At 31.4% G+C, this 26,443-nt stretch overlaps 3 protein-coding genes across 5 annotated transcripts; 2 read left to right on the top strand and 1 right to left on the bottom strand.

The window, feature by feature from the left end:
- Positions 1-248: 248 nt before the first annotated feature.
- Positions 249-2,634, top strand: LOC105216847 (stAR-related lipid transfer protein 7, mitochondrial). The gene has a single exon (XM_054227935.1). The coding sequence runs from the start codon at positions 754-756 to the stop codon at positions 1,990-1,992; it is 1,239 nt and encodes a 412-aa protein (XP_054083910.1). The 5' UTR covers positions 249-753; the 3' UTR covers positions 1,993-2,634.
- Positions 2,635-3,133: 499 nt separating this feature from the next.
- On the bottom strand, positions 3,134-5,033 carry LOC105216846 (inhibitor of growth protein 5). Of its 3 annotated transcripts, none has more exons than XM_011191542.3 (5): positions 4,877-5,033; positions 4,418-4,780; positions 4,161-4,360; positions 3,412-3,570; positions 3,134-3,340 (listed from the first exon to the last, which is right to left on the bottom strand). In XM_011191542.3, exons 1-5 carry the CDS (start codon positions 4,911-4,913, stop codon positions 3,239-3,241), a joined length of 861 nt encoding a protein of 286 aa, XP_011189844.2. In that variant the 5' UTR covers positions 4,914-5,033; the 3' UTR covers positions 3,134-3,238. The 3 variants fall into 3 exon arrangements, with proteins under 3 accessions (XP_011189844.2, XP_011189846.2, XP_054083911.1); XM_011191544.3 differs by having other exon boundaries at positions 4,200-4,360; XM_054227936.1 differs by having other exon boundaries at positions 4,161-4,357.
- A 442-nt stretch (positions 5,034-5,475) lies between these two features.
- On the top strand, positions 5,476-26,342 carry LOC105216845 (alkaline ceramidase). The gene is made up of 4 exons (XM_011191541.3): positions 5,476-6,095; positions 15,838-16,094; positions 16,488-16,625; positions 23,267-26,342. Exons 1-4 carry the CDS (start codon positions 6,009-6,011, stop codon positions 23,583-23,585), a joined length of 801 nt encoding a protein of 266 aa, XP_011189843.1. The 5' UTR covers positions 5,476-6,008; the 3' UTR covers positions 23,586-26,342.
- Positions 26,343-26,443: the final 101 nt, after the last annotated feature.

Below are 26,443 nucleotides of genomic sequence, written 5' to 3'. Positions count from 1 at the left end.
CCCTATCTTTTAAAGGAAAATTTATTAAAATTATCAAAAATATATACAATTTAGAAAAGTAAACATCATATATTTCAGTGAATTTTGCAAATCTAAACAATAATTTTAAAAAAACTAAACGGTGGTGAAATATTAGAAAACTCAACTACACCAAATTTTATTTATATTTGAAACACCCATTAAATTTCGTTTCGCCTTTATTTTGATCACAGCTGATCATACTCTACATCTCCACTCTACACGTGCTTATTTTTTATCTTGCATTTCTCCACATTACTTTTAATAACTTGTGCAATGCTATTTCTTGGGTTTTCAACTACATACCACATGCAACGATAATTATTACTAAGTTCTTATATATAGACAACGCTTGGTATTTATTGTGTAAGGCAATTGAGAAAAGTGTGGGTGCCTTCTTTCTATCATATACGAAGCAACAAGTTTGATTGCAAGTTATTTACGTCAAAAGTGGCATGGCATAAATGCCATTATCATATATAAACTGGTGGAGTATACTCGTACAAAATTCGAAACAAATCCATTAAAATTGTTGTTGCATTGTTATGCAAGCGGCCGGACGCTTTCTTATAAATAGGAAATTAAAAGCGGTGCTGGAGCAAAGAACTGAGTCCATGGAGCTGCATTAAACAAAAAAAAAAAAACAAGAAGTAGAAGAACAACAAAGAGTGTCACATGCCGGCAACCAAAGTAAGAGCAACAACAAAATTCAAATCGCTAAAAATAAATTAAAAAATGTTTAGTCGTATTTTAATAAACATTAAGCATCGATCAAATGCAACATTACGCTCATGGTCTTACCAATGCGAGTCGATAGTGGCTCAACGCTCACGTCGAATCCAACAACTTTTTACCTTCTACCATCGCGTTTATGGTTCAAACGGTCTGCAGCGATTACTACGATCTTATCACAAGCAATTTGAACCGCCTTTAAGAGGTATAATGCTAAGCGCTGTCGGAGCTGTTGGTTTAAATATCAGTACAGCTATTGAAGCGGCCGGATTCAATTGGGACAGAGAGCGCTTGAGCCTAAAAAATTTTGACCTTTGCCGAAGAGATCTTGAATTTTTAAATGAGTTGCCAAAAAATGAACTATGTTCTCTTTGCAAGGATAAGCACATGAAATACTGTTATTGTTCAGTAGGAAACAAAAAGTGTAAGTCTTCGAAAGATGGGCAAGAGAGTATGCGCAACTGTCGAGGACCACTAAGATTAAAAAGAGATACTGTGCCTATAGGAAATAAATTAATAGAAACAGTTAGTGAAAATTTATGGGAACCATACTTTTGCAAAGATGAGTTCTCTGTTTGGAGGCGTGAGGAAAAGTCATCTATGTACTCCTATAAGGTATACGCCCGCTTTGATGATATTTCTGCCGAAGATCTTCTACATGTACAGACTGACTTAGAATATCGTCGATTATGGGATGAAACCGCGATCCAGTTGAAAATGATAGAAGAAGATCCACGGCCTAATACAAATTCTCATCTTATATACTGGGAAATGCAATGGCCGAAGCTTTTCTCCAATCGCGATTACGTCTACTGTCGTCGTTTTGTGAAAGACGAAAACCTCAATGTTATGATGGTGTGTAGTCGTGGTACGGAACATCCCAAATATCCCTTATATTCAAACAAAGTGAGGGTTAACGATTATTGGAGTTTGATGGTTATAAAACCCTATCAAACTTTTAATGAACCGGGAGTCCACTACATACTTACATATTTCGATGATCCAGGTCTACCAATCCCACAAAATATTAAATCATGGGTAACACAAAAACAAATGCCTGAATTTCTACGTAAGATGTATGTCGCAACAAAGCAGTACTCATATAAACGGACACTCGAAATGCAACACATTTTTAGTATATCAAACTTTCATTTACAAAGTAGCGAATACTTGGCGAACGAATCCAGAACGAGCTGGTTTAGAAAAATATTGCGTACCCGTGAACCAGGAAAGGAAAAATAAGGCTATCATTTTACAATAGTGCTTTTTGTTAAGAAGAAAGAAAAATAATGTTTATTTTTTTAAACGGGTAGTGATAACGCTGGTCAAATCGAATCGGTTTATATATCAATTATTACAAAAATCCAGTGAAAGAAACTAGATTAACTGTTATCGATTGAAAAGTTTCGCTATTTATTAAGGGGAGTTCGATAAACAAAAGGATTTCACGTGATTCATATTCAAACAATTATAATGTAAAAGTATATTTAAAATTTTAAATTAAAAAACGCAAAATATTGGTGCAATAAAAGCATTTTAGTTGTACAGTATATATGAAATTCTATTTCGTTTAAGTTTAACATATATTTCACCTGAAGATCTGAACAATATAATGTCGACGAATTTCAAATAAATAATGGTCTGAAATCCTACTATTTCGTTGATACATATAACCATCGGTTCAGAAAATGCATTAAAATAAACATTGGAAAATATTTCATATATAAATCGATACAATTAGTAAAAATGATTATTATAATTAGAATAATAATAGGAATATATGTATATACAATACATATGTAAATTCATGTGTTATTAGAAATTTATAAAACAAAGAACACCTCTAATACAAATTACAATAAACAAACAAAATGCATTTATGAACCAGCGGTCTTTTACTTTTCTGCAGTAAAATGTTTTGAATTGAAATAATTGTTTTCGCTTGCTTTATATATGTATATACCGTTGAACTTCTATTATTCAAACGTCTATAACTCGAAGATCTTCAAAACTCAAACTCTTGAATTGGCAATATAAGTCCAATTTCATTCAACTCAAGTTTTCTTGTGGATTATGGTGATTTGTGTTAGGGTAGTTCAACTGTATGTTCATAATCACTACAAAATTTAATTTTAATACAATTTAGTGGTTAAAAGTAAATATTTCAGAGCTTTCGTTTGGGGACGGAAATTTTGAATTCAAATATATTTACGTTCATCATTTGGCTACGTTTGGAACACATCTAAATTACATATGTTCTATTTGGCAATTAATCAGAGCTTTTTCCTCAAGAGCTGAACATTTTTCAGGGAGGTTTTTTAATTAACATTCACAATTTAATACTTAACTTCAACGTTTAGAAGCATTTTTTCGAAATTTTAAATGCAGTGATAATTCTTTATTACTTTTTAAACATGAACGATACAAAAAGTTACATAACCCTAAATTTAACCCTACTTAAATTAATTGTGAAAAATTAAATCCAGAATTATTTTTTCTTCCTATCTTGTGTACACTTCGGACAAAACCATTTTCCTTTCGGTTTTGTTGTAAGTCCCACGCAGGCAAAGTGGAACCATTCAATTGGACACTAAAGTACAAAAAATAGAAATAGTTCGGCATGAGAATGATATGTAATAAGTAATAAAAATTTAAACTTACATCTGGGTTGTCACAACCAATCATTTCGCCGTAGGACACTTGGTGACACAAGCAATAAGTAGGTTCATTTGGATCCACTGGCATATCCAGTACATCACTTGGATGTGTTGCTGCAGTTAGGCATGACTCCTTTTCAGAGTCCTCAATATCGACATTTTTCTTGAAAAAAATATTGGAAATGATAAAAATATAACGTCTTCCACAAAAAAAAGTTTATAAATTTCACAACAATGCAAGTATGCAATTTATTAATAATGAAATGCAAAGTAAAACGATTTATAACAATATATGTATGAATGTATGCATTTAAAGGCATTTGATATATATGTAAAGCGTGAAGATATGGAAGATGATTCAAAGTAATGCGTACGTGTTACATTTGCGAGATTTAAAGAAGAAAATATCATAAAATGATTAGGAATACTAAATTATTCATACATACATCATACTCGAACAGGCCGATAATGTTTTTTATGCCAAAAATATAAGGAAAATACGCTACAAAAGGAATATATGTTATCTTTATAAGCTATAAGGTATACAAAATGCATACTAATTATATTAATTTACTGAAGTTTATCACTATAAAATTATAATAAATAAATTAACAACGTTTAATAAACATACGAACATTACAAAATTTTAAGCAAGAATTAACAATACTACTATAACGTATATAAAAAAAATTAATTTGCAATCAATGGTTTACTATATTTTTATGAGAATGTGTAAATGAGTTTGATGATTACCTTTTGACCCCCTTTGCGAGTTTCTTTTTCTTGATTTACCTTCGCCCTTTTCTTTTTGCTACCTTGCCCGCCTCCACTACCTCCACCACCACTACCACTTGTTGAAACATTGGTGTTATTTGGACGAGCCTCCTCATCTGATGAGCCAGTCCGTTTACGCTTTCCCGGCGTTTTCGCGTCCTTTGTTTTCTTACGACCTTCTAAAATTGTATTGTAAGTATAAAATATTTATTCTTTTCCACTTATATATGCCTTACTTTTTACTACAGCTTCTTCTGATTTGCTGCGCGTTGATGATGCCTTCTCCTGTATTTCGCCCTCAAAGCGCGCTAAATCGTTGTCAAGGCGTCTAATTTGTTTATCCACCAATTCATATGTTTGTATGGCTAATTGTACTTTGTCATCACTGTATTCTTTTGCTTTGCCGAATAGTGATTGTATATCTATTAGACGCTCTTTGCGTTCTTCATCTGTCATAGAAGAGCCTCCATTGGCTGCAAGCTTATGCATGAACTCTTTCGCCCTCGAATCGATGCTTTTCATAGCAGTTTGAGCTCGATCATCTAATTTACGCATAAGTTTGAAGTTCCGTTCCAGCTCTGTAGGCAATGACTCTAATCCTAGGTATAAAGCAAAAGTTATAAAACGTATTCCACAAGATAAAAAAGCAGATATATATATTTTATTAGTTTTAGATGTTTATTCACTGCACACACCATCCAGATAATTTTCTAAATAAATTGCTGAAGACATGCTTTTGAAATAAAAATGTCTATAATCGCTCTTAATTAATGAAAATAAATATTTTGTTGATAGCGCTACACAAAGTTTTGACAGCTGTTAATAATACAAAATGGAAAGGCACATAACAGATAAAAAGAAGAAGATCATATAATTTCCCATTCACAACAAAACCCTTAATTATTAACATTTTTAAATTGATTGCAATGCTCTGAAAATAAAGCAAAAATAATCGAGAAAAATATAATTATACTTTAAACCAGAATTATACAAAAGTATGGTGCAAATATTGTTTTATTTGTTGTAATTTGTTGAAATAAAAAGTAATTATTATTTATGAATTCAAACTGCATTAAATGATTGGCTCTTATCTACCTTTTTTAATATTCGCTATTGATTATTTTAGTTTTAGATTTAGTTAGTTTTCCGAAAACTAATAATTTTACCAAATACACTAGAGAGTTGGCAACAATGATTTCCAACCCTAAAAAGGGAACGTCAAAGGCAGCAGTGACACAGAGAACGTGTAATACGTTCTCTGGTGACAGTGATTTTTGTTTTGAGAACAGTTCAATAAATTAGTTGGCACTGTACAAAGTTGTTTATTTTGCGTTTTTGTTTCGCGTCTTGTCCAATATTCTAATAAGTAGCAGAAACACCTTTGCAGTGCTCAACGTTGGCAGTTGCTAAATGATAATTAATAATAATAATACTTTTTTTCCTAGTTTACCTCGAAAGGGGTGATGTGTAACTAAAACAATATTTTATTCAAAAAGCCTATTAAATATTATATAATGTAAAACGGTGATACAAAAAAAAAAAAACAAATCTCAATCGATTCGAATCCATTTGTTTGCCATCTGATCAAACAAGAATATATGCGTATATGCGGAACTGAAATAGTTGTCCATAACGTAATAAATGTTTTCATTTGTTTCTTTTAATGCAATAAATTGTATATCAAAACTGTTTAATAATAACAAATTAAATAAATACGCGTATCAAAGTGTAACGAATCAATTAAATTCAAAATTATATAATTAATATATTATATTTAAATAAACCGCCAAATTGGCTTCGCAAAGCTCTTTTCTTGATATTTACATCATGGCTTGGGAACATGGCAGTTCCCCGGTGGATTGGTGTGAAGGAAATTATCTCATATCTTCAAATATAGCGGAATTTGTGAATACGGTACGTCAATTTACATAAGTTATTAAGTAGTGATTTTCGCTTGTCCGTATGTATATAAGAGATAATCATTCTGCATCGGAAACGGAATTGGGAAAAATAGCTTCCGTTAAGTATTATTTATGACGTTATTTAGATTTTAAAGAGGCAAATGTCGGTAAAATACAATAAACAATTATTCTATAACAAATTTAGCGAGTATATGTATGGGCCTTATTTTATGGTACATATTTCAACAAATAATAATCTTTGCTATTTCTAAAAAATGCCAATTAATGCGTAGACAGTGAAAATATGCAGATTCTCGAGTAATGTGTAATTGATGTTTGGCTTTTGAGTTTATAATTTATTACAGAGATACAGAAGTCAAAGAATATTTCGTTTAGCAAAATTACGCTCACATAATAATAAAAGTTGAATACATGCGCAATATATTTTATAATTGATTTTGTAGAAATATTTAACACTTCTTTATTTCGTAATACCGGAAGAACCAAATTGTTGATTATCTATTCGCTGTTATCAAACTATCCTTTAACAAATATAATGATATGTATGCATAAGATAAAATTACAGCGCCCAGAACTTATTAATGTACCTAAGTAAGTGAACCAAATAAATACGCACACGCATTAAAATTTTAAAATTTATGACATGGTAAAGACATTATTGAAGCGAAAAACCAAAAAAAAAGACGCAGTTGAAAGTATGTGGTTAACAAGCTTTGTTTTTTAAATACATATGAACATACATGTACTAGTGGACTTTAAACAAAGCAATTTAAGTGATTTTATATTGATGATGTTTGTATGTACATATGTATGTATAAATGCTCACAATTTGCAAACTTTTATATAAGAAAATTAACGAAAGATGTAACTGTAAATGTTAAGCTTAAAAAATGCACAATTCCACTAATAAATTGCGACTACTGAATTTTTTCCGCACGTATTTTAATTACGTAAAAACGAATAAGATTAAAACGTAATTGAGTGCGTATTAAAGAAAAACATTCAAACTAAAATTAAATGCATTTTTTATAAGCAAGATTATGAATATTATATCTATTAGCTTTTTATAAAATCAAAAAACAAAATATTTATAAGCAGTAAATATATATGTATGCTTGTAGATGTGCATAATTATTAATTGAACTACTGGAAATTTCTACAAAAATTTTATCAACACACTAATCCATAACTTAGCGTACGCAGGTATAAGAATTAAAATATTTTTATTCTTTGATGTAGTTTTTATAAGATATTTTGTTAAGTATGTGTTTCTTGCAAAAATAAAAGTGATAGCTTAATGGGTATAAACAGGAAACTTTTAAATACCAGCAAACAGTTGCACATATATTCATATATATATATAATAATAAAACGTTAAGAACGTTATTGAAATAATTCCGAAATCCTTTTTAATCACTGAACTTTGAATTATAAACTCGTTATCTTATTACTATCATTTTGTGTGAACTCCAAGCTCATAAATCATTTTGCCTTGATACATAATCGTACTTAAACTCAGAAATCGATGTGATCGCTTGCATGTGCGCTGAGCTAATATTGGCTGTAAATATGATAATATTTCATTACTAACTGCGGATAGGCAGTAGGGACATGCGACCTCGTTTATAAATATGATAACCTTTCTTTACTAAAAATTATTTACAATACTTCTAGAGACATGTGACAGTTTAGTACAGACCAATGTATTACAAGGGTTGATGTTTATAAACAGGCGTCTAATAAAGCCTGAATTATATTAAAGGTTCTACAAACCTGATAACCTTAATACTCGACACTGAGTTTGTATTACATTAACTGTTTCTATGTATGAATTGACCGTCGTGTATATATTTACTATTACAAAAATGTTGACCTTTAGACAGGCTTACTTCCCGATGTCTTTGTAAGAATAATTTATCATATACGCGTTTGTCGGAAAAAACTCTACTTTAGTAGAAAATAATCAAACTCGTTGATCCTATGCTGATTTTAAAAATTGTTTCTCTTGTTGCTTAATTGTAGTGAGTAATCTTTTGTCGTTCGCTTATAAGAAAACTGTGCTTTAATTTAATAGTTTTGAAGACATAATTTCTATCTTTGAAAAATGCTTGGTATTCAAATTAGAACATAAATGATAAATAAGATTTTTAATTTATTTTTACTTTTTGAAATTTTTAGTTTTCTATAAAGAATTTCTGAAAACTTTTAATTTTTTTTATAAAAAATTGTTTATTATAATATTTGCTGATTGCTTTTAAGTTGTTACTAAGTGCAAGAGAAAACTTTAAAAATTGGATTATTCTAGTTATATCCCTCTTAAATTGATATATGGTACACATAGTACATATACATATATATATATAAAATATGAGTTTCTTTGTTTATAAAATTATTTGCAAATTCGTCACTAGGTGTGTACTGATAAAAATAGATAAATTAAGTCTGACGAAGTTCGATAACAAATAGAAAATACAAGTATATACATATGTAAACCAAATAAATATTTTTTTTTGTTGTCAAAATGCTTAGAATTCTATCTATGATATCTATGACTATGCTTTTATATATATGTATGTACATATCGCTCATTTACTTGAATAGTGTCACAACTCAAAAAACACGATTTTTGAGTTGAGTATGCAGAAATGTGCGCAATTTCAGCGTCCATATTGTATAAAAATTTCATTCCGATGCGTAGAAAAATAAACCGTGAAATGAGAATGTGCCGTTATTATACTCTCGCAACAAATGTTGCTAAAGAGAGTATTATAGTTTTGTTCACATAACGGTTGTTTTGTAACACCCAAAACTAAACGAGTTAGATATAGGGTTATATATACCAAAGTGATTAGGGTGAAGAGTGGAGTTCAAATCCGAATGTCTGTCTGTCCGTCCGTCCGTCCGTCTGTGCAAGCTGTAACTTGAGTAAAAATTAAGATATCTTGATGAAACTTGGCACACTTATTTCTTGGCACCATAGGAAGGTTGCTTTGCAAAAATGAGCAAAATCGGACCACTGCCACGCCCACAAAATGGCAAAAACCGAAAACAAAAAAGTACCATAACTAAGCCATAAATAAAGCTATGGAAATAAAATTTGGTATGAAGGATCGCACTATGAAGGGGCATATTTGGATGTAATTTTTTTGGGGAAGTGGGCGTGGCCCCGCCCCCTACTAAGTTTTTTTGTACATATCTCGCAAACCAATAGAGCTATATAAACCAAACTTTCTGCAGTCGTTTTTTGCTTCCTAATACAGTCCAAAAATGAAAGAAATCGGATCATAACCACGCCCTCCTCCCATACAAAAGTTAGGTTGAAAATTACTAAAAGTGGGTTAACTTACTAACGAAAAACGTCAGAAACACTAAATTTCACATAAGAAATGGCAGATAGAAGCTGCACTCAGATTTTTTTACAAAATTGAAAATGGGCGTGGCGTCGCCTACTTATGGGTCAAAAACCATATCTCAGGAACTACTCGACCGATTTCAATGAAACTTGGTACGTAATAGTTTCCTTACATCCTTACAATGATATGTTGTGAAAATAGGTCAAATCGCTTTACAACCACGCCTACTTCCTATATACCAGAACTTTGAAGACAATCTGAATCGTTTTCTTTACAATATATAAAGTAAGCACTAGTGAAGATATCGGTGCCGAACTTTGCACAAATACTATGTTTATAGTGTGGCAGCCCCATTCTAAAAAATCGCCGAAATCGGACCAAACCTATGGTTCCTATTTATCGAACACGAGGACCTCGGTGCTTCTAACCTAATATTATGGTTTCCAACTTTCAATGGACTCTATACAATATATATGACGAATATGTGGGTCAAATTGTGTATTATATAATATAAATAAAGTTAAATAAATAAATTGCGAGAGTATAAAATGTTCGGTTACACCCGAACTTAGCCCTTCCTTACTTGTTCGTATTGATTTTTTTCAACAAAAACGACACATTTGACTTATGACGGCGAAATTGAATTATTTTTTTCACAAATAACGATATAATTCAAAATGGGTCACGTTTATGCCCAAGAAAAAGCATTAGTACACTCTATTGGGTCCATTTATGCTCAACATTGTATTTAATATATTACAGGCCACTAGATTTGTCCATAAACAGTTGGAATTTTTCTATATTTGCTAAATAAGAGACAATTAAAAACTTTAAATCGCTCCTGAAAAATCGACTTTTTTGAGTTGTGACACTATTCAAGTAAATAAGCGATATATCAAAACTGTATTTCCGAGTCAAAGAAAAATATTTGAACTAATACTCACAAATGAGTCGAAAACATACCATGTATGTTCAGTGAAGATATGATTGTTCGAATAAAAGCCTCAATAAATTGGCATTAACTACCTCTTTGCGTAATACCCATCATCTAACTAAAATTTCTTTATGGTCCGAACACGTCGAAACAACTTGTTTCTTGGTCTTCCCGTTTGATGGCCATTTTTCAGGATAGCATATTTCATCAGCGAAAATAGTTCTGTGTCTCCTATTTGATTTCGTATTAGATCAAGACTGTAGAAGGTTAAGAATAAGCCGGGTAAGAAGTAGCCTAATTCTTGACACCATAAATTACAGTAATCTCTAAGGGGGTTTTCTTTTAACGTTTATTTTAACAAATCCTTTGTAATCAATTTTATATTTTTTATAAACGTTTACAATTTGTTTACGTGAACTTATCGATTATTAAGGTTACACATACATGTTCGCAAATAAAAAAAAAACTTTTATTTCATAGATTGGATTATGATAAGTAAGTTAGTACATTAGCCATAGAAGAGTAATAAAAGTGCATAAAAACAAATATACCGTCATTACGACAATCGAACATAGACAATTTCTACGAATGTATCTGCATACGGACATATATATGTATCTGTACACGTCACGTCGTCACATATGTATCTGTACATATGTATGTGTTATATTGCCTCCCATATGAGTTGGAAATTAAAACATATCGGTAGCTCAAGTGGGTAAAGGTTCATTTGTCAAGTATTATTGTGGGTACTTCAATAATGATTTTCCTACCACTAATAAAAAATACCTGAAACTGCGTTGTTATTATTTGGTTTGTAATATGTATACAACTCAATAGTTATATTAAAGTAACTAAAAGTACGGAATATAATATCCACTGTTCCATCCTTCTTTCGATCACCAATCAAGCAGGAACTATCCAAATCGGGTAGTAGTTCTGAATCGACTTTTAAAGCTTAGAAACCAATACCTAGATTTTTTTCTTGAAAGTAATTAATGATCTTCGTTTCATTCTTAATTTGAAAGCATCATGAACCCGAAATATTACTATTGACTTCGCTAATTTTCATAGCTATTTATTAATCGCAATATGCAGTAATATGTATACATATGTATCATAATAATTGACAGCCACTTTTTAAAACTATAATTATCATATTTACAAATTAGCAAGTACTCATATAAATTGCTACATTTTACATTAACAAGTGTGATCAAGATAACAGCGAAGGTGCGATAAGACTGTTGCACACTTATTTACATTTGTTTATATAACTGCAATGAATATTGCACAAAAAATGATACTTACGTGTAAACTTTTGCAAGGGTACTCAAATATTTTTTGTATTGAAAAGGAAACAATGTAGCTAAGTTCAGACACAGTCGGTCATTAGGTAACTTCCGTCCATAATTAATCTATGATGGTATGAGGCAATATTACTTACCTCTGGTATTTATGTAAAGTGAAATATTCTACATCTAAATTTACCAATATATTTGATATTAACCAAACCAGATGTATTATCATTATATCGAGTATAGAGGATTTGAGAGAACTATCATCAAACAATAAAAATATCTCGGTATATAGATAACCGGGAGATAATTTTTTGTATAATTCTGCTTTGTGGTCAAGTTCAATTTTCGATAACGTCCAAGAAATTCATGGACCTATATTTATCAATAAATTTATATTTTTACACCTTTCCTTAATACATAACTATAGCCATATGTATGTTATCTAACCATATTTATGAAATTAAAATGTGAAAATTAACCTTTCTTTGAAGTATAAATATAACAACGTGTAGTTAACTAAATACCTCGAAGAGTCATCTGAATACAACTAATTGTACCCCTAATCGTTGACAATATGAAAGGTAGAGTGGATGTCAGATGCACCTAGGGCTTAGGTGGCCCATTGAGATTGCAATATGAAAACGATAACGAATAATTGTTGTCCTCTCTCTCAGTAATATATTTCGTCGAGAAAATCCAAAGAGCAATAAGAGTAATATGCTCTCTGCTTACCTTCACCTAGAATTATATAAAAAAAAAAAAACAATTTGGTTCGTTTTCAATGTAAGTATTAATTATTCCGATTTCCTCCTGTTATATTAAAATGAATATCTCAGACCATAATTGAAATAGACAGTCCAAGTAATAATTGTTTAGGCGATCGGGAATTCCATTTAGAGAAAGTATCTAATGTTAAGTATAATTTTAGTTTAGGTCCACCTTACATGTTGTTATTGCAAACGCATTTAGTATGTGTTTACATTTGTCATCAAGTTCTGATTAGATCAAATCTTCCTATTTGCATTTTCAATGAATGTTATCAATCATTATACAAATATTAACATATGTCCATACAAATATGTATTTAGAATATCTTCACATACACGGGTACATTCATAAATAAGCTTGTGAAATAAGTTCATTGACATTTTATTTCAACACTTACTCTTCATTCTACTACAAGCTACTATTTCAAAACACCAAGAGTTTGATAAGAACACAGAATTTTGCTTAGAAGCAGGCAGATAAGGGTTAAGTGTGAATAAATATTATTTCTTCACCAAAATATGTGTTAAATGTGATTAATCATAATAAAACGTACAAAGAAATGGTAAACAAAGAACTTTTATTTCAAATATCGGTATAAATAGCACTGGTTTGCAAATAATGGTTAATTTTCCCATGAAGGGAGATACGTAATTCCTATGGAAATAAATTATTATATTATTAATTAAATATTTTAAAAAAGCAAAAATATATGTGTCATTATAGTTAAGTCGTGGTGATATAATAGCAGTTCAGTTTTAAAATAAATAAATTTCGAAAAATTAATAGAAACGACATTTTTGCTTAGCCAGATAAAAAGTGCGAGGTCTCTTCCTGGTTCCAAATATCAAAACTGTATATTCTATATGAAAAATGCTCTCATAAAGATCATTGATAGACTTGGAGAAACTAAAGTTTGATTACAGCTTAAAATTGTTATTTTCCATTCACCAATAATGGATCGTCAATGGTACGATAATTACTGGCGAAGCATTTGTTTTTCAAATAAATCCTGTAGTCTGGGTGGCTGATCAGTGTCGTCATTCATCAGACGTTTAGAGATTAACCTCGCAACAAAGTTGCTAATAGAGTATGATAGTTTTGTTCACATTATGGTTGGTTGGAAGCCCTAAAACTAAACGAGTTAGATATGGAGTTATGTATATCATGACGAGTAGAGTTGAAATCCGGATATCTGCGAAAACCGAAAACATATAAAGAGCTATAACTAAGCCGTAAATAAAGCTATTCAAGTAAAATTTGGTATAAAGAATCGCATATTTGGATGTTTTTTTTTTTTTAGAAAGTAGGCGAGACGCCGCCCCCTAATAAGTTTTTTGTACATATCTCGTAAACTACTAGAGCTATATCAATCAAACTCGCTAGGGTGTTTCTTTTAGCCACTTCTTTATACAGTCTAAAATTGGAAATCGGATTATAACCACGCCCACCTCATATACAAAAGTTATGTTGACTACTACTAAAAATGCTTTAACTCAGTAAGGAAAAACACTAGAACCCTTAAATTTCGTGGTAAACATGATACAGAAGGGTTTTACTCCAATTGGTATACAAAATTTGAAATGGGCGAGGCTCCGCCCACTTACGGATCAAATACCTTACCTCAGAAACTACTAGACCAATTTCAACGAAATTCGGTTCATAACAATTTCCTGGTATCCCAATGCCATAGTTTGAAAATGGGAGGAATCAGTTTACAACCACGCCTACTTTCACTATAGCACAATTTTGAAGTCCATCTGATTCATTCACTTTACACCATATAAGTTAAGCACCAGTGAAGATATCGGAACAAAAATCAAACCCGTATAAAAATCACCGAAATCGGACTATAACTTTTCAAGGGCCCAGATATCGAACATGACGACCTCGAATTTTACGGCTAATTTTTTATTGAAAATATCGGTAAATCTCTCAGATATTCTAAAGTAATTCAAAGGAGATGTTTGCCTTCTAAGATATTGTGTCTGTGCCAAAAATGGGCAAAATCAAGCCAATATTTCCACTAGCCCATATACCTCATATTCGGATGTTCAAATTTTAGGTGGACTTTATAGTATATATATCGGATAATATGTGAGTTATTTGTTTTCTAGTAGACTTTATTCCGAATAAGTGGGTCAAATTGTGTGTTCTCTTAGTAGAAATAAAGAAATAAATTGCGAGAGTTTTAAATTTTTGGTTACACCCGAACATAGCCATTTATTATAAATATTATTAAATATTTAAATTGATATACAGTGGGACTTCTCTAACTCGAATCATCATAATCCACATGAAACTTCGAGTTAGAAAGACTTCGAGTTACAAAATTTTCATTAAAACATACAAAATTTCAAAAAGCTTCAAAATATAGATTTTTACACAGTTTTATTTATTTACTTCGCATACAGTTTTATGTAAACACGTTAAAACATGTATTCTTTAAATTTGTTCGTTGCACTTGGCTATTGTTTGGCTCTCGACGTCTGTTCCCATGCCTTTGTTACATGATTTATGCAATCCATAAGTGTAATATCATATTTTTTGTTCGCCTCTGTACAATATAGAGGGACTCTTTTTAAATTCTGAGTCGATAGTAAAACTTTAAATTTGGTATTATGTTCTGACCAAAAAGTTCGATTTATGGTAGGAAATTTGTATGAAATTTGGCTTCTAAACGCTATTGCCAATTCATGTGTTCGAGTTATGGATATCTCCGAGTTATAGAAGTTCAACTGTATTTAAAATCACTTGCATTGAAATATCAAGGTGAAGGCTAAAAGTACTGACTATATATTCTATAATTACTTGGGAATGAGTAGCAAAAATACGGCTGGCATAATTTAAGACACATGTGCAACTATTTACATAAATACATATTAAATATACATATATAAGGGAACAAACTACAATATGTGAAAATTAATTCACCGCCTTCTTCAATTCTCACCTTTAGGTCAAGCGTACTAGGGTAGTCTTTTATTTGATTTAGTAAAGCTAAAATTGAGCCGTTATTATGACTAAACCAAGTTCTTCGACATTATATTAGGTGTGAATTACGGAAGTAAAAAATGAGGTGTTTCTTGCAAAATTTTGAAATGCTAATATTAGATTGGAAATTTGTTGGGAGAATCATAAAATTAACCAAGAAGCAAAGCAAAAATTTACTTCAAGAGCAGTTTTGCCATAAAACAGTTACATATTTGTTTTTTTTTTAATATCATAAGTTTCAATATTTACACTAATACATTAATCATATAGTTCTGTTTTCAATTATTAAAAAAGGAAATAGTCATGCATAGACCACCCTAATATATTTTTAATTAATGCAATATTTATATGTTTAATATACACATTATATTATCATTGCCATTACAGACAAGTAATTTTCTGTTTCTGCTCCTGCCGCCAGTCTTAATATGTTTATTTAAGGAGTATGGACGATTCGTAACACCTGGCATACATGTGCTCTGGGTTCTACTTATAATAGTGGGTTTAAGCTCAATGTACTTCCATGCAACGCTCAGTTTAATTGGTCAATTACTTGATGAACTGGCTATTTTATGGGTTTTTATGGCCGCATATTCCTTGTTCTTCCCAAAAAAGTATTATCCAAAAGTCTTCCGTAATGACCGGTAAGTGAATTAAAATCTCCTTAAATACTAACAAATAATAGTAAAATATGTTTTTAAGTGCGTATAACATACAGAGTATATTTTTTATAAGTTTAGAATTTCCTAGGGGGATACATGTACATATGTTTAGTATACCATCATATAATCTTCAGCACATATCTGACGTAATAATTACTGAATTACTAATTTAGAGGGCAAACAATCCAAATGGACCGACAGGACAATATTCATAAGATAAAAATGCTATTCAAACTCTAAATTTCATAAAATTCACAAAAATCAATTATTTCGGTTCTCTTTATATTAAATATTAAATTAAATATTTTACATACATAGTGAATATATTTACAAACATTATTAATATTGTAATATGCATATATATGTTATTTATAGGAAAGCATTCAGTGTGTTTATGTTTCTTTCGGCGATATTCGCGACGGGCATGTCAATTTGGAAACCCATAGTTAATGCATTTGTACTAATGGCTATGGGCGTGCCAACAATGATAATGATGTATCGCGAGTTGCAAAGGTAAGCATTTATTATAATTGTTATTAAGTATGTGCATTTGCCTTCTAAATATTATAAATGGCGAAAATATTTCGAAAGATAGCGTATGGTTAAATGTAGTATAAACGGCATATCGATAATTATTAATAAAAGTGGTACACGCAGTTTATTATTCATATGAATATACGTGTATAAATAATGAATATTATTATTATCATAAAATGCATGTATTCTTGTGCACTTTAATCTGCTCCAATATGCATAGATATATTCGTATATAATAGCTGTTATAAACAGATATGTAAATGAATAATTTAATTAAGGCAATCTATCAAAATATGTACCGTAATTTAAAAGATTTTTATGACAAATGAATTATCAATATTAACAAAATGTCAGTCATGCTATCACTATTTCTAAAGTTTTTTTTCAAGCAGAGCGCATCGCTCTTCATATGTATGGCCATTGATTCCGTTTAGCAGTTGACAGGTAGTCATTAAAACAAGCAATCGGGTGTGTCAACACTAAACCCAAAAATTTCAGATTATGCAAAGAATCAATCAATAAACATTTAATGTGAAACAAGTTGAATACTTGAGTCCATATACATAGGTATAGAATATTATAATGAAAGGGGCGAGTTGACCCGTTAATGACCGGCCATAGTTACTATACATAGTCCCTGTGTGTCATATATTCATATAGCTTGTATAATATGTATGTGTAGGAAAAACCTTTTTAAAAAGATAGTTTTCTAGAACACATAGTTAATTAATAACAACTAAGGAAAGTCTAAGTCACCAAAAGCTCCGTCATGATTGGGAAGGACCTCTCCGAGCCGTTCGATACCAAACGAGGTTTCAGACAAGGTGACAAGGTGGTGCGACTTCTTTAACCTGATGCTGGAAAAAATTATAAGAGCTGCAGAGCTAAACCGAGAAGGTACAATCTTCTACAAGAGTGTACAGCTCCTGGCGTACGCCGATGATATTGATATCATCAGAAGCAACAACCGCGCCGTTTGTTCTGCTTTTTCCCGCATGGATAAGGAGGCGAAGCGAATGGGTCTGGAGGTGAATGAGGACAAGACGAAATATCTCCTGTCATCAAACAAACAGTCGGCGCATTCGCGTCTTGGCTCCCACGTCACTGTTGACAGTCATAACTTCGAGGTCGTAGATAATTTCGTATACCTGGGAACCAGCATCAACAACACGAACAATGTCAGCCTCGAAATCCAGCGCAGAATAACTCTTGCCAACAGGTGCTACTTTGGACTGAGTAGGCAATTGAACAGTAAAGTCCTCTCTCGACGAACCAAAATCAAGCTCTACAAGTCTCTTATCATTCCCGTCCTGCTTTACGGTGCAGAAGCTTGGACGATGTCAACATCAGATGAGACGACACTAGGAGTTTTCGAGAGGAAAATTTTGCGCAAGATTTATGGTCCTCAGAACATTGGCAACGGCGAATACCGCAGACGATGGAACGATGAGCTGTACGAGTTATACGACGACATTGACATAGTTCAGCGAATAAAAAGACAGCGGCTACGCTGGCTAGGTCATGTTGTCCGAATGGACGAAAACACTCCAGCCCTGAAAGTGTTCGATGCAGTACCCGCCGGAGGAAGCCGAGGAAGGGGAAGGCCTCCACTCCGTTGGAGGGACCAGGTGGAGAGCGACCTGGTAACACTTGGGATCTCCAACTGGCGCCGAACTGCGAAGGAGAGAGACAGGTGGCGCACTATCGTCGATTCGGCTATAACCGGCTAAACGGTTGCAACGCCAATCACATACATACATACATACAAGGAAAGTCTAAGTTCTGGTGCAACCGAACATTTTATACGCTCGCCATTTATTGATTAAGGTCTAAAACTTTGCTTCCGCCGTTTTTTTTTGTAAATTTAAGTTTTTTTTATATAAAAACGGTTACAAATGTCCATGAGCCTCAGCCGCTCTTTTTTTGGAATTAAAAAACAAAAGCAAAATTTCCCGCAAACGTCGAGAATTCGGCTCAATAAGTGACATTTTCAGTTGAGAATAAGTTTGGGATGCAAACAGATCTCTACAAATATTTTGTTGGGTTAATGTTGACACAAAGGTCCAAGATCGATATAAAAAATCGATTTAATCGACCAGTCCTTGACCCTAGAGACATCTATTGGAAAACGGTGGAAGCAAAGTTGTAGACCTAATAGTTTTATTAAGAAAACATAATTTGACACATATATTCGGCACTACAATAACGAAAATTGTCATATTATATATAGTATATGAAGGTTAAAGTAATTACCGAACCGATTTTCACCACCAAAGTACAATATATCCAAGGCTATACGCTCACTTAATTTTGCTAGGACATATATAGGTTATGATCCGATAAAGAGACACTCTATTAGAAGAAAAAGATTTCCTCAGAATTAAATTAAAATATCTGAGAGATTTACCGATTTTTTCGGAGAAAAATTACCCTTAGGCACAGGGTTCTTCATGTTCGATATCCAGGGCATTGAAAAATTATAGTCCGATTTCTACAATTTTTTCACAAATGATGTTAAACCTTAAATACAGTAAAGTTTTATTCCGCTATCTTTATTGGTTCTTAATATATATATATATATATTATAAAGTGAAGGAATCAGACGGAATTGAAAATTGAGTTATATCGATAAAATATTATTTCAATGAAATTTGGCGAGCAGTTTCTGAGGTATGGTTTTCCATTTTTTATCCATTTCACCTATTTTGATGGTGTGTAATGGCGTAAGTAAGAGAGGTGACTGCAAAAAGTTTGGTTTATGTAGCGTTATTGGCGTTTCCCAAAAAAAATTACATCCAAATATGCCTATTTCTAGTGCGAAACCAAGTTTTACTTTCATAACTTTATTTATGGCTTAGTTATGACTCTTTATAGGTTTTCGCCATATTGTGGGCGTGACAAAGGTCCGATTTCATCCATTTTCAATAGCGATCCTCCGACGGTCCCAAGGAAAAAGATAACTTAATTAGATAGACATTTCAACTCGTCTCGTCATCCTGATCATTTTGATATATGTATATAACCCTATATCTAACTCGTTTAGTACTTACAAACAACCGAACAGTTGTGAACAAAACTATAATACTCTCTTAGCAACTTTGTTGCGAGAGTATACACATTTGTAAAAGAATATTTCAACTTACAGCTTGAGGGTATGAAGATACTAGGTTTGACTTCTGTATACAAATGTCCATAATAAAATATAATGTAAATTATTTGTTAAGCAATATATTTTTTAATTAAACGACTTCCGCTTCTAAAAACATTAACACAATTTTTGTTCGGACTTAGGATGCAATTTATTCATATACTTAATTGCATTTGTGTCAGCACTCTAAACAAGGTCATTAGAAATAAGACCACATAAGTGCAGCTTATCAGCTCTCCCTTTGAGTGTGTCGGTGTAAAATACCTATAAATATATGTATATATAGTATAGTATAGTAGTATATAGTAGGACAAGCATTGTTTAGCAAGAACGGAATAGTAAGAACAATATAAAAAACTACTCCGTCAACAATTGTATATTAAAAAGTATGTCATTACCAAGAGAGCTTATAAACATATATTCATGTTTAATAATATATTACAGACATTTCTATGTCAAATATTTCCGTATGGATGAATGCATTTGAAGAATAATATTCTAAACCAAAATTGACAGCATAAATGAGATTTTTAGAGTCCAGTGGAAGTTTGAAAATATGAGTATATGAAGGCTAGAAGTATTGACCTGATCTGGGGCCTTGAAAAGTTATAGTCCGATTTGTAAAGTGAATGAATCAAATGGGTTTTAAAATTGTTGTATCTGGAAAGTAAGCGCGGTTGTGAGCCGATTTCGCCCATTTTCCATTGGTAATATCAGAATGTCGAAAAATTATGATGTACCGAATTTCATTAAAATCGGTCAAGTAGCTTATGAGATTAGAGTTTCGAGCCATAATTATTATATTTTACTCTCTTTGCAATTTGTTGCGAGAGTATAAAAATAAGTGAAATTACAGGTCAAAAAAAGAACATTTAATTTGATTTAAATTAAGTTGCCTATTATAACAACCCAGACTTCAGAAGAGAGTTTCGATTTCAACACTACAAGAAATATTAATATACTATATATAATCCTAACAAGCTATTTATGAAAGACACCCAATATGCACTAACTTATATATAAGTGACCTTGTCTACATAGTTTGTAGGTATGTACACGTATATTTCATTAATAAATTAACAGAAAGTTCACAATATCGCGTGCAAAATTGCCAATATTCAATACAGTTAATTGACCTTAGTATAATTTATTTCTACACCTCAGTTCAATTAATAAGAAATCGTTGCAAATTTTTTATATTATGTATGTATGTATAATGTACATATTTGCACATAATTTCATTGTATAAATTCCCGGCAGTGAAATCAACGAGTGACGAACTTCATTGCAACTAGGTTAAACCGCAATAACTACTAGTCAGCCAAAAGTCGTTTACCATAAAATCTACAAGATTTTGTTCGAGTCCGCCTTGTCGTTATTCAATGCACGAATAGTTTGATTTTTTTCGAACATTCTTAGGAAATTAGGTTTGAACATGTATTTGCCAAACGAGTAGGAAGTATCACTATAGATTGCAATATATCATATTATCTACAAATGCAGACAAATTTATTAGATACGAAGATATGTATGTATGTGTTCTTATACAATAAACATATTTGTTTGAATGATTTACAACTTATCGCAATTTATTTTTTTTAAATCGAACCATAACATGTTAAGCCTCTAGATATTCGACTATTAAGACCAAAGTATATAGGTCTTATTTATAACACTTTTAATGAAAAATATCCGCAATTCTGTCATATAACTTTATGAAATTAGCCATTCCTAAGGATTTTCAAATATTCTGATGGACTATATATCGTGAAGTTAAATAATTTGATGGTGAAAATAGTTCTGTCCACGAATTAGCCCTGCCGCCACAAACTAAATATAATGATTTTCGTTATTTTAGTGCATCTTTTGTCGAATATATCAGTCAAATAAAGAGTAATCCTCATAAAATATGTTCTCCACAATATCAAAAGTAAATGCATTCAGTCCAGACCAATATACACAATGATGTTACTGTCACGAACACAAAATGGCGATAATCAAAAACCTATATAGCGCTATATGAGCCATAAATAAAGTTATGTATTTAGAATTTGGTAGAGGGGATCACATTAGGGAGTGGCATATTTGGATTTTTGGGAAAGCCCCCTACTAAGTTTTTTGCACATAACTCATAAACTTCTGTAGCTTTATCAACCAAACTATTTGGAGTGATTTCCTTTAGATAATTTATTATGCACCATGAAAATGGATGAAATCAGATTATAATCACGCCTACCTCCCATACAAAGGTTATGTTGAAAATTACTAAAAGTGCTTTAACTCAGTAAGGAAAGCACCAGAAATCTTAAATTTCATGGAAAAGATTGTATAAAAGAGCTGCACTCATATTGGTATAAAAAATCAAAACTGGTCCTAGCGCCGATCACTTAATAACATCCACATCAAAAACCATGTCTCAGGAACTACTCGACCAATTTCATCGTAATTCGGTTCATAACAATTTTTTGGCATCACACTGCTATAGTTTATGAATGGGCGAAATCGGTTCGCACCCACGCCTACTTCCTATATACCACAATTTTGTAGTTCATCCGATTCGTTTACTTTACAATATATAAATTTCATCAGTAAAGATATCGCAACAAATTTTTGCACAAATACTGCGTGTTTAGTGTGGCACAGCCTGCTTAGAAATCACCGAAATCATACTATAACTTTTCAAGGTCTCAGATATCTAATATTCTAATTCTTTATCGAAAGGATCTGTAAATCTCTCAGTTATGCTAATAAAATTCAAAGGAGATGTGTTCCATCTAACAGTGTGCGTCTATGCCAGAAATGGGCAAAACAGGTCAAAATTTCCTATTGCCCTCATATTCGGATTTTCAAACTTCTTTATATCGTATGTATTGGTTAGTACATATGATATTTTAGCAAGATTAAGTGAACGTAACATCTTGGTAATAATGTAGCTAGGTGGCAAAAATAGTTGAAATCGGTCTCCGAATTAACACAGCTTCCATATAATAAATATATATAATAATTTTCGTTATTCTAGTGGACTGTATGCCGAATATAAGGGAAGAATTGCATATTATCTTAATAACATCAAATAAATAAATTGAGAGAGTATAAAATGTTCGGTTACGCCCGAACTTAGCATTTCCTTACTTGTTTTTATTTTAGTTGTGATTTTAAATATAGTGCATATAAAATGTAATACCTTAATTAGAAAGTGAAAAACCATTAATTAATATACATACATTTTTACATACATATGCAATATGTACAATGTAAACGAAAGTGAGCTAATGGTTCAATATGTTTGTAGATATGAGTGCATGGTAATTAGTACCTTATTGCTAAGAATAGCATTTTCATTATTATATAAGTGTAATTGTAATTCGCAAATTATTACATTTTCACCTTTTTCGTAATTATTTCATATATTTCATATATGTTAATATATTTATAGTTTTTCAATTTATTTTTTGCCTTTTGCTTTCAGAGTGCGAGATCAGCGTGTTTATCGACTGGGCTTGCGTTGCACAGCCGTCTGGCTGATGGCAGTTTTCTGTTGGATCAACGACCGCATGTTCTGCGACGCTTGGTCGGCTATTAATTTTCCATATCTACATGGTTTTTGGCATATATTCATATTCATCGCTGCATATACGGTTTTAGTTTTGTACGCGTATTTCTATGTCGAAACCGAGTTGCCACAACGACAGCCGATGCTAAAGTATTGGCCTAAAAATGATTTCGAATTCGGCATACCATTCATATGCATACGAAATCCGGGCATGACCATCAAGAGTGCCATCTAAAAAGGATAAAACGATCGGTATACTCACAGAGTATACATATTTACATAATTATTTGCACCGAAGATGCGCTGAGTAGCTATGTAGTATTTAGATGAAAAAGACAAACTAATAAGTATGTTCTATATCAATTTTACAACTTGTTTTTATTAGTGCAAAATTATTATGCATAAATTAAACCATGCATACGTTTACTACTACATACATATATAACAAAATAGCTTATAAGTACATATTACCTGTTCTAGCTGGGAGAGTACGAAATTATAGATTTAGATGCATTAGAGAATGTACATAAATATAAACTACATATGTGATGCCAAATTTAATTGTATTCGTCTAACATTTGACAGTTGCTAATGAAAGCAATTAGTTTTTTCTAAAAATATCTCCCCTTTAACGAGAACCACTACATTTTCCATATCAATTTGCGGTGAATGCGTGAGCTTGTGGTCAAACTGTGGAAAAGTGCCGACATTATATCTAATAATTGGCGTAGTTTTATATCATCATGTTGTTTAAAAGATAATTAAGTTGTGGTTATTGTCAAACTACCATTTATATATAAATATTAAGTCTTAAACAAAGATCATATTGTATTATATATTGTTTGACTTTAGCATCACTATAATTGTAATCCGTAATCCATCTAAATCTTTCATTGTGATATTGTTTTCTTTTTTAATTACTATAATAATTATTTATTTATATAAAAACCTGATGTAAATATGAATGGTGATCGCAGAGCTCTCTTATTTATATTCTAAAATATGTGATTGCATCCATTAAGTTCCTAAAGTTGATAGTAACGACTATAAAATCTGATAATTTACTGTTTACTTTACCGTTACTGAAAAATAAAGCAAAACACGCTTTGACGTAATTTATAAAAAGTTTTAATATGCTGCACGAGTACGTTTTACGAAGTCGCCCACTTGTCATGGCATTATAGGAATAATGAATTATTGTCGAAGTTTTGTAGGTACTGGAAAAAGAGGCAGACTTAAATCAATGTTTACCCCTTTGAGCGCTTATTTTTAGTTTTCTTTACAATATATAAATTATCAATATTTTCGATGAAACGCTTTCAAATTCACTAACGTTTTAATTATTGTACTAAAATGTTGAACAACTGAATATGAAAATATCTGCTAAATGTAGAGGTCTTAAAAATCATATTCAAATAGAAATATATTTCACAGTTGTCGCTTCAATATGCGGAATATCTTATCATCATATAATACATTTCCGGAATTTCTCTGACAATTTCCAATCGAAAAGAGAAAAATGATAACAGTAATGTCTACTCATACATTTTTGATAAAATTACTACAAATATCAGTTATACCTCAATTTTACTTCAGTTTTGTATAGACTTGTAGTAAGTAGACACTTCTAGAGGTTGAAATAAAGGTGTCATGACCATATCCAGAAGCAGAGACGCATGGCGCGCTGTTGTGGACTCGGCTATAACCGCGTATGTGATGTCTACGCTAGTCAAGAAGAAGATAAGACCATATATATAAAACAGTTGATTGAAATTTACGGACAAGAAAGTTTCCAATTAGTGAAGCGTTGCCATAACAACAAGACCATAACCATAACCATAACTATCAATTGAATTTTGATTTTCCGTTGTAACCATAAACATTTATATGTTGATTTTTTTATTATAATTTATTTTAATTGAAAACAAAAACTACAAATGCTGTTCATAGCTATGAAACCAATAATCGATTATAGTAAATATTGTTACGGTTAAGACAATAGTTATGGATATGGCGTTATGTTATAGCACCTCTAATTTAGCTTAAAATAATTTATATGTGCCGATATTGTTAAAATTACAATTGAAGCTCATTACAACCTTCGATTTTTCATTTATTGTAGCAAAAGGATTATTAAAACATTATTTTCTTACTTAACTCTGCAAATTCTTTTCAATGAAAGTTAATTATTTTCGAAATACGGGTTAAACCAGTCTAAAATTTTTAAAAGATTACACTCCAGGCACTCGATACATTATTCGATTAGTAGAATAGTGAAAAATTGTTTTTCCAAAACCGCTGTACAGTTGAAGAGCACCTCATGTCAAAGTGTAAGACTCGAAAAACTTTAAACGCATCGAAACAAATCATATCCACATGAAATCTTAACTATAATATTATCTAGTAAATTGAGAACAATTTTCTGTCATCATTGCACTCTTTTACAACAATTTTAAAAAACATTTAACATTTTTAAAGTCCTTCGATTCGCTATTTAACAACCATTTTGGTATAAAGCCAAAATACAAAATGAAGAGAATTTTGTAGAATAAAGTTCAGTTTTTACTTTGCTACAGATTGGTCTAGTAGCCGTTTTAAATAAAATTTAAACCTATTTATTTTTTATTTTGCCTATACTTAAAATTATTAACTACCCGGCAAACATCACAAAGATTCATTAGTATTCCTAGTACATTCCGAGAGTTTACCTGTCCTCAAAATCAAATACATTAACTGATTTTGATTGTGACAAATATAATCAAAAAATTTCTGATTATATAATATTTCTATCCCGTTCTTTCCCAATTTTTCTGATCTCAAAATTATAATATCATATTGTTGTTGTAAAAAATAGTTTGACCATCAACGAATAGTACTCTCTCTATAAACCTTCTCACATATGTACCATATATTTCTGTAAATGACAAAGCTAATTTGATTTTTACATTACAAAAACGTATGTGTTGATTAAATAGTTTCTAAAATAAATAAACACAAACAGTATATGACACACTTACAAACATAGAATTTCCTAAATTATCAGCTAATGAGACGCAACGTGCACACTTATTATACTCTATAATAGCTTACAAG

This window comes from Zeugodacus cucurbitae, chromosome 3 (genome assembly GCF_028554725.1).
Source record: "Zeugodacus cucurbitae isolate PBARC_wt_2022May chromosome 3, idZeuCucr1.2, whole genome shotgun sequence".
NCBI classification, from domain to species: domain Eukaryota; kingdom Metazoa; phylum Arthropoda; class Insecta; order Diptera; family Tephritidae; genus Zeugodacus; species Zeugodacus cucurbitae.
Note: the sequence above shows the minus strand (reverse complement) of the source record. Positions and strands in the feature narration are given on the sequence as shown.

What these genes read in the sequence shown, in the direction of transcription:
- LOC105216846 (XM_011191542.3), bottom strand. Translation starts at nt 4,913, where the DNA reads ATGTCTTCAGCAATTTATTTAGAAAATTATCTGGATG. An exon ending in TTTAGAAAATTATCTGGATG is followed by an intron (nt 4,781 to 4,876) that starts GTGTGTGCAGTG and finishes CTTTATACCTAG; the next exon opens with GATTAGAGTCATTGCCTACA. An exon ending in AGAAGAAGCTGTAGTAAAAA is followed by an intron (nt 4,361 to 4,417) that starts GTAAGGCATATA and finishes ATACAATTTTAG; the next exon opens with AAGGTCGTAAGAAAACAAAG.
- LOC105216845 (XM_011191541.3), top strand. Translation starts at nt 6,009, where the DNA reads ATGGCTTGGGAACATGGCAGTTCCCCGGTGGATTGGTGTGAAGGAAAT. An exon ending in AAAGTCTTCCGTAATGACCG is followed by an intron (nt 16,095 to 16,487) that starts GTAAGTGAATTA and finishes TGTTATTTATAG; the next exon opens with GAAAGCATTCAGTGTGTTTA. An exon ending in ATGTATCGCGAGTTGCAAAG is followed by an intron (nt 16,626 to 23,266) that starts GTAAGCATTTAT and finishes TTTTGCTTTCAG; the next exon opens with AGTGCGAGATCAGCGTGTTT.
- LOC105216847 (XM_054227935.1), top strand. Translation starts at nt 754, where the DNA reads ATGTTTAGTCGTATTTTAATAAACATTAAGCATCGATCAAATGCAACA.